General features: G+C 43.2%; 1 protein-coding gene across 5 annotated transcripts in view; it reads right to left on the bottom strand.

The window, feature by feature from the left end:
• Positions 1 to 2,982: 2,982 nt before the first annotated feature.
• The window catches only part of LOC132403220 (zinc finger protein OZF-like), a 46,658-nt gene continuing 32,875 nt past the window's right edge, over positions 2,983 to 16,765 (bottom strand). For 2 of the 5 annotated variants that reach the window (XM_059986622.1, XM_059986624.1), the window contains exon 2: positions 2,983 to 7,165. In XM_059986622.1, the coding sequence (XP_059842605.1) occupies positions 5,925 to 7,165 (1,241 nt within the window). In that variant the 3' untranslated portion in view covers positions 2,983 to 5,924. Of the gene's footprint in view, positions 7,166 to 7,270; positions 7,491 to 7,538; positions 8,000 to 16,765 lie in introns of those variants that run through there. The other 3 variants (XM_059986626.1, XM_059986625.1, XM_059986623.1) reach the window with 3 other exon arrangements.

Below are 16,765 nucleotides of genomic sequence, written 5' to 3'. Positions count from 1 at the left end.
CATGTGGTTATAACACTGGGTCAAACACCAAGTATTTGATGTAAATGACTGACATTCCACTACACAGAAATAGATTGAGGAATTGCTTCCATCTGGATGAAGAATATACTTTTTAACCTAGAGGATAAAGCTACCTACGTGGCTAGTGTCCTTTAAAAATTCCTCTACTAGTACAATGAGTCATAGCATCATACAGCACAGAATCAAGCCCTTCAGCCTAACACATTGATGCCAGCCAAACTCCCTGCATCAGCTAGTCTCTGTGTTTGGTCCATATCTCTCTAAGCCAGAGGTTCCCAACCTGGAGTCCACGGACCCCTCAGTTGATCGTAGGAGTGCGTGGCCCTTCTCTAAACATTTCCTATCCATGTACCTGTTTAAATATCTTTTAAACATTGGAATTTTACACACCTCAACCACTTCCTCTGGCAGCTTATTCTGTATAGCCACCACCTTCTGTGTGGAAAACGTTACCCCTTGGGTCCCTTTAAACATTTTCCTCTTCATAAGACATAGGAGCAGGATGAGGTCATTTGGCTCTGAGCCTGCTCTGCTATTCCACCATGGCTGATTATCCCTCTCAAATGAAACCCTGACTAATCAAGAACCTATCAAGCTCTGCTCGAAATATACTCAATGACTTGACCGCCACAGCCACCCTTTGGTTAAAGAAATTCCTTCTCATCTCTGTTCTAAATTGACATCCCTCTATCCTGGGGCTGTGTTCCTAGAGTCACCCACTCTGTTTAAGCATTTCAATATTCAGTAGGTTTCAATGAGATTCTACCCCCATTCTTCTAAACCCCAGTGAGTACAAACCCAGAGCCATCTAATATGTCTCATATGTTAACCCTTTCATTCTCAGAATCATTCTCTTGAACCTTCTAACCAATGCCACCACCTTTTCTTCCATAAGGGGCCCAAAGCTGTTCACAATCATCACAAGTGCAATCTAACCAATGCCTCAAAGCCCCAGCATCACATCCTTGCTTTCATATCCTAGTCCTCTCAAAATCAATGCTAACGTTGCATTTGTTTTCCTTACCACCAACTCAACCTGCAAGTTAACCTCTAGGAATCCTGCACATGAACTCCAAATTCCTTCGCACCTCTAATTTTTGAATTTTCTCCCTGTTTACAAGTTAGTCTACGCCTTTTATTCCTTCTACCAACATGCATGACCATACACTTCTCTTCACTGTAACACTACCTGCCCTTCCACCTTATCTATGTATTGCCTGTAAACTTGGCCACAAAGCCATCAATTCCGTCATCCAAATCGTTGACATGTAACGTAAAAAGAAGTAGTCCCAATACTGACCCCTGCAGGACACCACTTGTCACTGGCAGCCAACCAGAATAGGCTTCCTTTATTCCCACTCTTTGGCTCCAGCCAATCATATATCCATGCTGTAATACCATGGGCTCTTACCTTGTTAAGCAGCCTCATAAGCAGCACCTTGTCAAAAGCCTTCTGAAAGTCCAAGTGAACAACATCCTTTGTTTATCCTGTTATTTTCACAATGAATTCCAACAGATTTTTCAGGCAAAATTTCCCCTTAAGGAAACCATGTTGATTTAGGCCTGCTTTATCAAATGCCTCCAAGTACCCATAAACACCTTCCCAATCACTGAAGTCAAGCTAATTGTCCTGGTACTTCCTTTCTTCTGCCTCCCTCCCTTCTTAAAGAGTGGAGTGACGTTTGCAATGTTCCAGTTCTCTGGAACCATTCCAGAATCTAGTGATTCTTGAAAGATCATTGCTAATGCCTCCACAATCTCTTCAGCCACCTCTTTCAGAACCCAGGCCTGCAGTCCACTAAGGTCCAGGTGACTTATCTACCTTCAGACCTTTCAATTTCCCAAGCACTTTCTCCTTAGTAATAGCAACTACACTCACTTCTGCCCCCCGACACTCTCTATTTCTGGCACACTGCTAGTGTCTTCTACAATATGGACTGAAGCAAAATGCTTATTAAGTTCACCTTTGTCACCCATCACTGCCTCTTCAGCATCATTTTCCAGCAGTCCAATATCCACTCTCTTTTACTCTTTCTATATCTGAAAAAGACTTTTGGTATCTCTTTGATATTTTCGGATAGCTTACCTTCATATTTCAACTTTTCTTTCCTGATGGTTTTTTAGTTGCCTTCTGTTGGTTTTAAAAGCTTCCCAGTCCTTAAACTCCCCACTAATTTTTGCTATAAAAATAAGTCCCTTTTAAACCTTTCCCCTCTCACCAACGCCCTCTAGTTTTAGACTCCCCTATCCTTGCAAAGAAGATTGTGGCCATCCTCGTTGTCTGTGCCCCTCATGATTATACATATATTTGCAATTAGGTCACCTCTCAACACAGTTTCCAACACTACAGGGAACACTATCTCAGCCCATCAGCCTCTCCTTATAACTCAAGCCCTCCACTCCCAGTAGTCCTTCCTGCACCCTTCCAGAGTAATGACACTAAGCATACTCCCCGATTTAACAGACCTCTGCAGCAGGTCAGTGTTTTTGCAGCAATGCAGCTTGAACCTGCAAATTCTACAGCCTGGGAGATTGCATGGGAATACTCCCACCTCAGATTTTCCTTCAGATCACATCATTGCAACCAAGGGCAAAATTTTGATCATTCATTCTTGTTGAGTTGAAATCCCACAAATCTCTACATTTACATAGTTCTGTCCAAGAATTAAAATTGACTGAACAGACAGTTCACACTGCCTCTCAAGAAAACCAGATTAGGGGCATCAAATGCTGATGGAAATTCCCACAGGCCATGGATCAATAAACAATTGAACATCTAGACGTTGTGCTTCTGTTTGATGCTATAGAATAGATAGTTCCTTACCTCTTGGTATGATCTCTCAGCTGAACTACTTAAAGATGTGAAGAAGTATGGTGGATTCCGGTCAATCAGTCCATCTGTTATTTGGGGAAGCTGCTTATTTGGGACAATTCTTAAAGAACAAAAGCTAATCAAGAAAATAGCTGGGATTCCCTTTGTTTATTTGGTACACTGTGCCACTTAATTGAGATACTTAACAGTTACTAACTAGCACCAATCACATGAACTTGTAGACACTACCGTGCTTGGAGCAAACAGTTTTTAAATACTGTCAGTTGTGTGCATTTGTGTTCAAAAAAGCAGTGATTTTTGTCACCGATAGTCCACGTGAAATAAGCTGTGAGACAATCCAGGACAGTTTTGCTCACCGCTGTTTCACGCAGTCAGGGTTGCAGACACCAGAAACGGCCACAAAAGAAAAAAAACCAGTTCACTACTTCAACAGTTTAGGAACTACAAAGAATTCAAAGGTAAGGCAATCATCTTGAATGTTACAATGAAAATGAAGATCTGGAGGATGCAGTCATTGAAAGCATTGTATGAAAGCAGCCCAGTATTTTCACTAGGCGTCTGTGCTAATTTTCAGTCAATCAAAAGAATACAGCAGTGTTGGTTGTCCATCATATCTGATGACAGTGAAACCTGTGTGGGAGGTTTTAAAGTGAAAAAGCCATTGCAATGGAACAGTTCCACTCTCGCTCTCGGAAGGCCAGATCCAGTGGAACATGTAATTGTCAACAAACTGAGATCTTCCTTGGTTGCAGTGAATAACCACGACTTTACCAATGCCTTATCATGCCTTCACTCTTCACAAAGCTTTGAAAAGCTACCTTCCTGGCTGTTGGATCTCACCCACCCAGTCCGCCAGAGATGACTACACATACTAGGAGAGGCATGTCCCTCTCTCACCGGGGTACGAGGCCTGCTGGCTGCCTTCACCTGGTTTAGTCCGCCCGTCGAAGTGGTGTACCGGAGGTGTGGCCACTGTCCCATGCAAACAGCTACTTGGAGCCATAGGTCAGAGCTGAATGTCCATCGGGGACCAAAGGTGAGTGAGCTGTCCCAGAATGAACCCAACATGTCCCTTCCCCATACAGGCAGTATACACTGGATGAATTTCTCCATCAATAACTATTAGGAACTTATACAGTTTTATAGTACTGTAGTGATATTGGTAGTGTTCTAATCTGTTTGGTATTTCATTTAAATACATAATTTGTCACTCTGTTAAACAGCAGTTTGTCGTTTTTTTTTAATACCTTTTTAACTATTTCCATGACACCAACTTAATTGGGCCAAAAAGTGCTGGTCCTGATGTGTCCCAATTTACTGGAATCCGCTGTAGATGGAAAATGACAAAAAGAAAAGTGGTGCCAGAAATACCCTACAATTCAAGTGGTAAGCTTGAAGGTAAACATTTCAAATGTCCGTCACTGTCCCATTTATTCATCATCACTGTATGTGACAACCTTCGTTGTTTCTTTGTTAGGCAATGCCTGATTTTAAAATGCTCACTGTTTTCAAATCCTTCCTTGCCTCTTCCACCTTCTTCAAGCTTATAACCAAAATATGCTTAAATCTTAGCCACCTCATCATCCTCAAAATTGAATTAAATCTTCATCTTAAACGCAAGGAAGTCTGCAGAGGCAGGAAGGATTCAGCAGGAGTGGCAGCATCTATGGAAATGAATAGATCATCAACATTTTGGGCTGAGGCCCTTCTTTAGGACTCGTGAAGGGCCATGAAGAAGGGCCTCAGCCCAAAACATCGACTGCTTATTCATTTCCATGGATGCTGCCTGACCTGCTGAGTTCTTCCAGCGTTTTGTGTGTGCTTCTTTGAAATCTTCACCTGCCAAATTTTTCTCTAGAAATCTTTAAAACTCATCTCTGATGGAGATTTCGGATATTTTCCCCGATATTTCCTATTAAAGTTCGGTGAGAATTTTTATTTGATGATGCTCCTGTGATAAACCAGGGACAGTTTTGCTCACTTAAAATCACAGATTAATACAAAGTGGTCACTATACCTAGAAATGTAACCACTTTTGTGAGCATACAGGAAACACAATTTTAAAAGTAATTGAAACAACAACACACACAAAATGCTGGTGGAACACAGCAGGCCAGGCAGCATCGATAGGGAGAAGCACTGTCAACATTTCGGGCCGAGACCCTTCGTCAGGACTTTTAAAAGTAATTGCCTCTTATTCATTAATAAGTATTCCTTAATGTGAGAGAATGTGGAACAGTACAGTGCATGGTGTGCCCACCGTGATACCAACCCAACTCATGCCATCTGCCTGCACAGGTCTGTTGGTTTATGTATCCTTCTAAATGCTTCCTTCATAAGTATTGCCATTGTATTTACTTCTACCACCTCCCCTGGCAGCACCTTCCAATCTATAAAGAACCTGCTCTGTACATCTTTAACCTGATAACAATTGCTTCAACATAGCTAAAAGTGGGGTTATGAGCAACAGTACCCATTTTGAATCAATTCAACTTGCCCTGCTTTCTAAAAAAAACAATAAACATAACTCCAGTTTTCTGCCTCACCCGTGGGTGTTTTAATGGCAGAATCTGAGACGAGCCCATGAGAATGTGTGAATTTATAAACAAACAGGGATCAGTGTCAATGCTAGTCAATGGTTGCTGCAATCTCAGTAGGTCAACGCTCCCGGATCCCATGCTGGACTACGGTGTCCCATGTCATAGTGTTGGTGGGAATAGTTTTGAGTAGTTTGATCCTGGGATGCTGATGCAGAGTAGAAACATGGATGTGGTCATAACTCAAGGTTAGCACTGCCTGAACTTTTGCACAAGCTCAGCTCTGCTGGGATGAACGATGAGTGCAAAAGAATTCATATGCTAACCCATTCAGACACGTATCACTCGTGATAACTGCTCATACCAGAGATCAGGGAAGTAACCGGGACTGACACGCTTGGATGAACATTTATCACACCGAAGCCCTCTGAGACACAGTGGTTCAATGGTCTTTGTCCTGCACAGATGTACTTCCACAACCTGACCAAAAAGGAGATCCTAAAGCATTTCCAGATATCACAGTGTATGGTCTTCTACCTGGTATGCATATATTGGTGTTTTAGGAGGCTTGAGGAGACTGTGAACACCTTGTTGCAGACCTCGCATTTGAACGGTTTCACACCCGTGTGGATGCGCTGGTGCCTGTTCAGTGAAGAGGAATCAATGAAGCACTTGGAGCAGACCGCACACTTGAACGGCTTCTCTCCCGTGTGGATGCGTTGGTGCTTCAGGAGGCTGGAGGACACAGTGAAGGTCTTGCCGCAGACATCACACTTGAAGGGCTTCTCGCCAGCGTGGCTGCGCCGGTGTTTAAGGAGGTTTGACGACAGGGTGAACGTCTTGCCGCACAACTCACACTTGAAGGGCTTCGTGCCCGTGTGGATGTACTGGTGTGATGCAAGCGAGGAGAAGGAAACGAAGCGTTTCTGACAAAGATCACACTGGAATGGCTTCTCACCGGTGTGGACCCGCTGGTGGTTGGTCAGGTGGGCAAACTGGATGAAACCCTTCAGGCAGACGGTGCACTGAAAAGGTTTCTCGTCTGTGTGTGTGTGCTGATGGGTCAGCAGCTGTGACGACCTGCTATAGCCTTTGCCACATTCATTACACTTGAAAGGCTTCTCGCCTGTGTGAATGTGCTGGTGAGTTCTGAGGGAAGAGGATTCGGTGAAGCGCTTCTGGCAGACGTTGCACTGGAAGGGCTTTTCGCCCGTATGAATGCGCTGGTGCTGTAAAAGGCTCGATGAAACTGAAAAGGCTCTCCCACAAACCTCACACTTAAACGGCCTCTCTCCCGTGTGTATGCGGTGATGCTTTTGCAGACTAGACAAGTGCATGAAGACCTTGTCACAAACCTTACACTTCAGTGGGTTATCGTCTCTGTGGGTCTGCTCGTGAGCAGTAAATGAAGATAATTCTTTGAAGGTCTTTTCACAGTGAGAACACTTGAAATCTTCATCCTGCACATGATCTTCTGGAAGCGGGGTTGAAGGACTTTGCATCCCCTGAAGTGAATGATCTTCAGCAGCTACCTCTTCCAAAATGCCTTTCTTGAGGAAGTTCTTGGTGTTGCTGAATGGTTTCGGATCTGATGATGTAGCACTGGCTTGCTGACCAATCAAATGTGTTGAATGTGGGCTTCCTTCCCGACCGCGTTCGGCGAGAGTTAGTGCAGTCAAAGATGTAACACCTTCCCCTGAGCCACTCCCGTGTAACTGTTCTTCAGCGAGTAAAGTATCCATTCTCCTAATTGGCTCTGTGCAGTATGATCCTTCTGCAAAACAAAATAATTCATTTTATTTTCAATTTCCAACGAGACCTTGATTTCTTTCAAGGATATGCTCTATGTGTCTGCAGGCTAAACATTTGAGTTCTCTACCTTCCTCAGCTCTCATCCGAACAGTCAACAGTGGTCACCTCGGCATGAGCAGAAGCAGAGCACTTCGATTATATCAACCGGCAACTGGACACAAGTCCTCCACACCCCTCCCATCCACATGTTTACCCAAAATGCTGAAATCGACCCTGCATCTATTTCTGTTGGCAGCTCATTCCACACTCTGAGCGAAGAAGTTTCCCTTCATGTTCCCCTTAAATAATCACCGTTCATCCTTAACCTATGACCTCAAGTCCTAGTAACACCTCACCTCAGTGGGAAAAGCCTGCTTGAATTTACCTCATTACTGCCCTGAATTGGGATACATTTACAACCCAGTATACTACGGCTTCTCTATGTCCACTGTACTTCCGAACAAGTTCAGGGATCAGTTACTTCTCCGAGGGCACATCCCACCTCCACCTACAACTGTTGATCACTAAGTAACAAACCCAGGTTGACAATTAATCTATTTTTGTTCAATGGAATTAAGTAACAGAGCACAATGCTGCACTTCAAGTTAATTCAACACTTAAATAATGAACAAGGACAACAGTCACACGTATATTTTGGTGTCAACATCTTAGATACAAGGTACAGTTCCTATCCATGTCAGAGTGGATAAAAGGTGCCAAAGCACTGGATCTACATTAAATCTGTTATCAAACTGTTATGTTTGCCCTCTCAAGAAGGCTGTAGCACCAATATTCCCAAATTATGTCAGGATCGGACAACTGATTACATTGCCTATCCAGCATTGACTTCATATTGCAATAAACAAATAGCATAATATGATCTGATTTAGTAAAATCTTACTTCTAAGATGCTACTTCTTAAATCACTCATTCCAAGTCTCTCTCGTTGGCTCCTATGTTTGAAGAGTCTGTGCGTTTCATTCCCAAAACTGGTTTCCTTCTTTGTTCTCTTTTTCTTACTTGTACTCCATAGCTACCAGCTCCCTTGAGAAACTTCCACACCCTGACTGAATAATTAATGCATCAAGTTTCCCTCCTGGCTGCTTGCAACTAGCTGCTTCAGCTGTGTCCTAATCCCTGCAATATTCAGTTCAACCAGGAAGCAATTAGCTACTTATATGATCTGATTTCCACTTGGTCTTACACACTGTTGATACTGCAAAACAAAATTCTCTTTCGCGTAAGGCACAGTCATCCTACCCCCGCTCCCCGGCAGAGCATCCCTGCTTTCTAGAATTCTTGCAACACATACCTTTCAGAGCCTTTGTTTTACAATTATAGTTTGAGATCTAATCTAATTTGACTCATTTCAGAGTTCTTATGGGCTCTCTACACAACTTCTTTAAGTAAATTTCCAGTCATCGTCATCATCACCACGTGCCGTGTCATATGATGTGGGTGACGTGGTCCTTCCGTGACCATGACCGTTCTTGGCAAATTTTCTCTGCAGAAGTGCTTTGTCATCACATTCTTCTGGGCAGTGTCTTTACAAGATGGGTGAGCCCAGCCATTATCAATACTCGTCAGAGATTGCCTGCCTGGCGTCAGTGGACGTGCGATAAAATTTCCAGCAGGCATTTAAATATAAAAGGATCCTCAATTTTTTCTGCTGCCAGCTGGCATTCACACACACTGTTTAGCAAACTACAGGAACCAATGTCAGCTCATCCACTGTTTATGGAAAAACATACTTCCTTATTGATTTTCCACACCAGAGATGTGGAATATCAATACACAGATAAAACAATTCAGGAACTCCATCAGAACAGATTTATTGTTTGTTTAGATTCTGTGCTTCAATTTCCGGCTGGAATGCGAATGTGTTTATATGAAAAATACAACTGCAGTACAAAATAAGGGTGACAAGTAATGCTTTAAACTGGGCCATTTGCTTTAGTAATGAAGCATTGCTGTTTGTACAGTCCCCATTTGTCAACTGATTGATCTATCAGTTGACAAGCATGCAGTCAGTAGCCACTTTATTAGGTACAGGAGTGTATTTCCGTATATTTGTGGTATTCTGCTGCTGTAGCCCCTCCACTACAAGGTTTGATGTGTCGTGTGTTTAGAGATGCCCCTCCGCACATCACCGTTGTAACGCACGGTTATTTGAGTTACTGTCACCTTCCTGTCAACTTGAACCTGTCTGGCCATTCTCCACTGATCTCTCTCACTAACAAGGCATTTTCAATCACAGAACCAGTCTGGCCATTCTCCACTGATCTCTTTCACGAACAAGGCATTTTCACCCGCAGAACCAGTCTGGCCATTTTCCTCTAATCTCTCTCAATATCAAGGCATTTTCACCCACAGAACCAGTCTGGCCATTTTCCTCTAATCTCTCTCAATATCAAGGCATTTTCACCCACAGAACCAGTCTGGCCATTTTCCTCTAATCTCTCTCACGAACAAGGCATTTTCACCCGCAGAAATGCCGCTCTCTAGAGGTTTTTTGTTTATCATATCATTCTGTTATGAGTAGAAATCCAAAGAGATCAGCAGTTTCTGAGATACTCAAACCACCCCATCTGGCACCAACAATCACTCCACATACACAGTCACCTGGATCGCATTTCTCCCCCATTCTGACGATTGGTCTGAACAACAGCTGAACCTCTTGACCATGTCTGCATGTTTTTATGCATTGAGTTGCTGCTACATCATTGGCAGATTAGATATTTGCATTAATGAACAGGTATACCTAATAAAGTGGCCACTGAGTTTATATCAGAAGCCTAAGTGATTCAGGAAATAAACAAAGAGTTAATAAAACCATCTGTCACTGACCAGTACAGGTGTCTCCAGTTTTTCGAAGGTTCGCTTTACAACACCTCACTGTTATGAAAGACCTAGTTACCTGTTTTCGCTAACAGAAGGTGTTTTCACTGTTATGAAAAAAGGCAGCGTGCACCCCGAGCAGCCAAGCTCCTCCCCCGGAACTGCAATCTAGCCGCCATTGCTTAAAAACGTGCCTGTGACCATCTGTGCTTTATCTCGATTTATTTTGTGCATCCGTTAGCAAGATGAGTTCTAAGGTATCGGAAAAGCCTAAAAGAGCGCGTAAGGGTGTTACACTTAGCGTAAAACTAGACATGACTAAGCGTTTCGATCGTGGTGAACGAAGTAAGGACATGGCGGGTTTGTGAAAGTTGACGAAGATGATGTTGAAGAGGTTTTGGCATCCCATGACCAAGAACTGACAGATGAAGAGCTGATGAAAAGGAAAGGATAACAATTGAAGCCGAACGCAGTAGCAAACGTCCCGAAAGTGAAGTTGTCCAGGAACTGAACGTGAAGCAATTGGGTGAGACTTTCGCTGCGATTGACAATACTGCAATGATTGCAGAAAAGTATGACTTTCATTTTGAAAAGGTACGTGGGTTTAGGGCTTATTTACAGGATGGTTTGAGTGCTTACAAAGAATGGTATGATAGAAAAATGCACGAGGCTAAGCAGTCAAGCATACTGTTGTTTTTCAAGCCTTCCACATCAGCCACAGCAGATGATGAAACTTAACCTTTGACATCGAAGCAGGTAGACATAGAAGGTGACCTGCCTGCCCTGATGGAAACGGACGACGATGAGATGACATCCCAGTCTCCTCTACCTCCCACCACCCCAACCTCTGACGACTCAGCCTAACACACCATCATCAGTATGTTCACTATCTTCCCGATTCCAGTAAGTGAAACTACACTGGACATACAATATGTCTACTTTATATAGGTTGTGTATTTTGGCACGATTTGGCAGCTTCATAGCTTAAAGGTTACTGAAACGAGTGTTTCTGCCGAGAGCGCGTGCGCCAAGTGATTCTGCCGAGAGCGCTACTTGTGCGAGATTTTCGCTGCGGTGGACAGTGCTGCAACGATTGCAGAAAAGCATTCCTACTTTATATAGGATGTGTATTTATCAGATCATTCCTGCTTTTACTGTATTTTACTGTTATTTTAGGTTTTATGCGTTATTTAGCATGTTTTGGTAGGTTATTTTTTGGGTCTACGAGCGCTCACAGATTTTTCACATATAAATAAATGGTAATTGCTTCTTCACTTTACGACATTCCGGCTTACAAACCATTTCACAGAAACGCTCTACCTTCGGATAGCGGGGGAAGCCCAGTATAATGATTTACTCCATTTTGTTTTGTGTACACAACCCAATCATTTTAAACAAAAACTCCTTCAGAATCGAGGTTTGGCAAAATTGTGAGCTGGACAATTATGTTGTCATATGAAAATTCTATTTCCTCTCAATTCCAAAAGACTTGACATCTTTTCAGTCCAGACAAGGCTCATCACGATGACTGAATGAATGTCCCCTGATTACTTGAAGAATTAATAAATGATTGCATTAAATCAGACAATCAAAAGAAACATTGACTGTGGAGAAAAGCAATAGGTTATATATAACATCAACTCTCAAAAGCACTTTTAAAGAAATCTTTGTGCAGGAGCTGGTATCTCTGAACACCTCAGATCATTAAGTTCTTCAGGCAAGATACATTTGTTCTAAAAAAAGCTGCTTCCCCCACCGCCCACTAGATTTTTCCCTCCTCATTAGAAATTGTCACTTCTGGTGCTGGAGGACACTGCCTTGGTAGCCCCATCTCCCTGTTTGACTCTTCTCAGTGTCTGAAAGTAGTTTGACTCCGCAGTCTATTTGCATTGAGCTTTACCCTGAACTCATTCAAGAACATCAGGCCACATTTTCTGTGCCACATGGAATAAAGAGACTATAAGACATAGGAGCAAAATTGGCCCATTCGCTTCATCGAGTCTGCTCCGCCATCCCATCATAGCTGAGTTATTATCCCTACCATTTTCCAGCCTTCTCCCTGTAACCTCTGACACCCTGACTAACCAAGAACCTATCAACCTCTGCTTTAAACATAATCAACGACTTTTCCTCCACAGGTTTATCACCCTCTGGCTAAAGAAATTCTTCCCTATCTCTGTTCTAAATGGAGGCCCCTCTATTCTGATACTGTGCCCTCTGGTCCTAAACTCACCCACTATAGGAAACTCCTCTCTTCATCCACTCTGTCTAAGCTTTTCAACATTCAATAGGTTTCAATGAGATACCCCCTCATTCTTCTAAACAGTGAGCACAGGCCCCCGAGCCATCAAACAGTCCTCGTACATTAACTCCTTCATTCCCTGAATCATTCTCATAAACCTCTTCTGGACCCTCTCCACTGCAACACATCTTTTCTTAGATAAGGGGCTCAAAACTGCTCACAATACTCCAGGCACATTCTGACCAATGACTTGTAAAGCCTTGGGATCATATCCTTGCTCGTATGTTCTAGTCCTCTCAGAATAAATGCTAACATTGCATTTGCCTTTCTCACCAATGACTCAAACTGCAAGTTAATCTTTAGAAAATCCTGTATAAGGACTTCCAAGTTCCCTTGCACCTCTGCTTTTTGAAATTCTCCCTGTTTAGAAAATAGTCTATGTCTTTATTCCTTATACCAAAATGCATGACCATACACTTCCATACACTTTACTCTATCTGCCTCTTCTTTACCCATTCTCCCAATATGTCTAAGTCCTTCTGCAGACTGCCTGCTTTCTATCCCTCTACCTATTTTTGAATTGTCTACAAACTTGGCCACAAAGCCATCAATTCCATCACCCAAATCATTGACATATAACATGAAAAGAAGTGGTTCCAACACCGACCCCTGTGAACACTACTTGTCACCAGCCGACCTCCCTTTATTCCAGAAGTTTGCCTCCTGCCAATCAAGCAATCTTTTATCCATGCTAGTATTGTGCATGGAATATCATCTCTTATCTTTTTAAGTAGCCTCAGGTGTGGCACCTTGTCAAAGGACTTTTGAAAATCCAAGTAAACAACATCCACTGACTCTCCTTTGTCTAACCTACCTGTCATTTCCTCAAAGAATTACAATAGATTTGTCAGGCAAGATTTCCCTTGAACTTGCAACTGCACTCATTTCTGCCTTCTGACATTCTCAAACTTCTGGCATGCTGTGAGTGCCTTCCACAGTGAAGAATGTCAAAAAATACTTATTCAGTTTGTCCACCATTTCCTTGTCCCCCATCACTACCTCTCCAGCACCGTTTTCCAGTGGTCCAATATCCACTTTATAGATCACTTTATATTCTCTTTAATATCTAACTTCCACCAATTTTTGCTACATAATATGCCCTCTCTTTTATTTTTATGCTATGTTTGACTTCCAGTGTAACCCATAGTTGCCTCATCCTCCAATCACAGCATTACTTCAACTTTGGGATGAAGTAGTATAGATGATAACCTCCGCCTTCCGAACTGCCCCAGGAGACTCCAGCCATTGCTGTTCTGCCGTCATCTCTGCTAGTGTCCACTTCCAATCAACTTTGGCCAGCTCCTCTCTCATGCCTCTGTAATTCCCTTTACTCCACTGTAATACTGATACATCTGACTTTATCTTCTCCCTCTCTCAAACAGCACAGTAGAATTCTAGCACACTGCCTCCCAAGGGTTCCTTTATCTTGATGTCCCTAATCAAATCCAACTCATTACACAACACCGAATCTAGAATAACTGATCCTCTAGTGGGCTCAACCATGAGCTGCTCTAAAAAGCTATTTCATAGGTATTCTACAAATTCCCTCTCTTGGGATCCAGCACCAACCTGATTTTCCCAATCAACACGCATATTGAAATCTCCCAAGACCAATGTAACACTCCCCTTTTGGCATACATTATCTATCTCTGTTTTAATTTGTAGCCCACATCTTTGCTAGTGTTTGGAGGCCTGTATATACTGCAACTCCCATCAGGGTATTTTAACCCTTGCAGCTTCTTAGCTCTACCCACAAAGATGCTGCATCTTCCGATCCTAAGTTACTTCATTCTAAGGATATGATTTCATTTTTTAACCAACAGAGCTACACCACCCCCTCTACATACTTGCCTATCCTTTTGATAAAATGTGTATCCTTGGATGTTAAGCCTCCATGATCTTCTTGCAGCCACAGATTAGTGATGCCCAGTGTCATACCTGCCAATCTCTAACTGTGCTGCAATACTGCATGCATTCAAATATAACTCCCTTCTTGATTTTGCCTCCATCCCATTGACTGCAGTTTTGCCCCATCATTTGACTGTCCATCCTCACTGTCTCACTACACACAGTGTTGACTTGTAGACCAACTATCTCATTTTCAGCCCTATCACTCTGTTTTCCATCCTCCTGCCAAGTTATTTTAAACCCTCCCCAACAGCTTTGGCATACCTGCCCGCACAGATATTAGTCCATCTCGGGTTCAGGTGTAACCCATCCTTTCATACAGATCATAACTTCCCCAGAAGAGATCCCAATGATACAAATATCTGAAACCCTGTCCACTGCACCATTTCCTCAGCCACTCACTGATCTGTACCATAATCCTATTCCTGCCCTGACACGGTGTAATCCAGAGATCACTACTTTGGAGGTCCTGTTCTTCAGCCTCTTCCCTAACTCCCTATACTCACTGTGGAGGACCTCTTCCCACTTTCTACCCATGTCAACGGAGCCAATGTGCAGCATGACCTCTGGCTGCTCACCCTCCCTCTTGAAAATCTTCTGCAGCCACTCTAAGACATCCTGGACCCCAGCACCTGGGAGGTAACTCGCCACCCTGGCTTCTCTTTGGCAGCCACGGAATCTCCTGTCCATTCCCACCACTGAGTTTCTGATCACTACCGTTCTGCCTGACTTTAACCCTTCCCTGCTGTCCTGGTGGCTGCTGCTGTGCCCTAAAACGTCATGCTTCCAGCAGTGTCCAAAGCTTTTTGCTGATGTAAGTGGCCACGGTGGAACCTTGCATTGACTGCTCACTCCCCTTACTTCTCCTGTCTGAAGCCTGCACTCTGGCTGTGACTACCTCAGTAAAATATTCACCCATGAAGCTTTCAAACACAGAGGCACATCAGCACAAATTTTGCATCCAACTGGAGTTTCTTACACAACATCACACCAGAGCAAAAAATGAGCTATTTTCTTTTATTTTTTTACATAAAAGATACAGCACAGGAACAGGCCCTTTTGGCCCAATGAGCCTCCAAACCCATACGTCATTGGAACGATAGAGGAAACTGAAGCACCCGGAGGAGACACACATGGTGATGGGGAAAACATACAAACTCCTTGTAGACGGCGGCAAACCCAGATGTAAAGCGTTAGGCAAACCACTACACTACCGTGCCACCCCAAGATGATCCACCATGTGTGGAAGGAAGGATGACTGTAACACAACTGGGCAGTCTACACTGCATGTGATTGGCTCCCAACCTATCTAATGGCCACTTCACCAATATGGTAGCACGCGGACCTTGCTTTGGCAAACTATTAGCATACAAGGAAATTGCAATTTTAAAAACTAACTCAGCCCTGAAACTGCAGGTACAACATTACAGCTGAGCAAATAAAAAAATACTTGAACTGGGTTGAATTTTTGTTGATCATAGCTGTTAAGAGCAGCACTAGGCTCCTGCTGAGTGGTCACGGTTGCAACTGCATAGAACAGGTTGGGACTGCAAACAGCTTTGATAAATATTATACTCAGTGCAAATTCCACCAATTGTTGAACATGTCGTATTGAGCACGTCGTATGAAGACCTCGGGAGCTTTAGAAATGATTGAAGGTACAGTAGAAGAAAGATAGTAGATAAAGCAAACCACACAAGATACTGGAGGTACTCAGCAAGCAAGGCAGCATCTATTGAAAAAAATACATTCAATGTTTCGGTCCGAAACACCGACTGTACTTTTTTTCCATAGATGCTGCCTGGCCTGCTGAGTTCCTCCAGTATCTTGTGTGTGCTGCTTGGATTTCCGGCACCTGCAGATCTTCTCTTGTTTGTGATTTGATTACATAAAGCAAAGATTGCAATGCATCAGATCGCATGACCCTGCTGAAAACATCCTCGGGGTCTTTCTCCCTCTACCCTCATTCAGGACACATATTAGAAGTGCTGCATACACAGTGACTCCATCATTGTCAAAGACCCATCCCATCCTTCCCACAATCTCCTCGAACTCCTGCTGTCAGGTGGAAGGTGCTGCAGCACAAAGACCAGAACTGCCAGGCTGATTAGCAGCTTCTTTCCCCAGGCTGTTAGACTTCTTAACACCCTGCTGTCCTTCAGCACACATGTACACTCATCCTGCACTGGTCTCTTTTCAACTTTCATTGCTGCTGATTCACATATTCATGCAACTGCTTGTTTTATGATATTAGTGTTAGTGACATTATCCTGTCTTACATACAATACGCACCTCTCACTTTGTCAGGCCACGTCACTCAGCAAACTTGTGCTAATATAGGGTACGGGCTGGGTCGTAACCATATGTGCTGTATGTTTTGCAGCTTGGCCCCAGAGGAATGATTATTGCACCTGTTCCTCTGGCAATAAACTTCACTTTCATCATTTGGCCCAATCACCTCACAACTTTATTTTGAATGGTACAGTCCAAACATCTGGACTTAATATTTCACAATCTTTATTTTAAAAACTGCTT

Source organism: Hypanus sabinus, chromosome 12, assembly GCF_030144855.1.
Source record: "Hypanus sabinus isolate sHypSab1 chromosome 12, sHypSab1.hap1, whole genome shotgun sequence".
NCBI classification, from domain to species: Eukaryota; Metazoa; Chordata; class Chondrichthyes; order Myliobatiformes; family Dasyatidae; genus Hypanus; species Hypanus sabinus.
The sequence above is the reverse complement of the archived record's forward strand: the minus strand, read 5'-3'. Positions and strand labels throughout refer to the sequence as shown.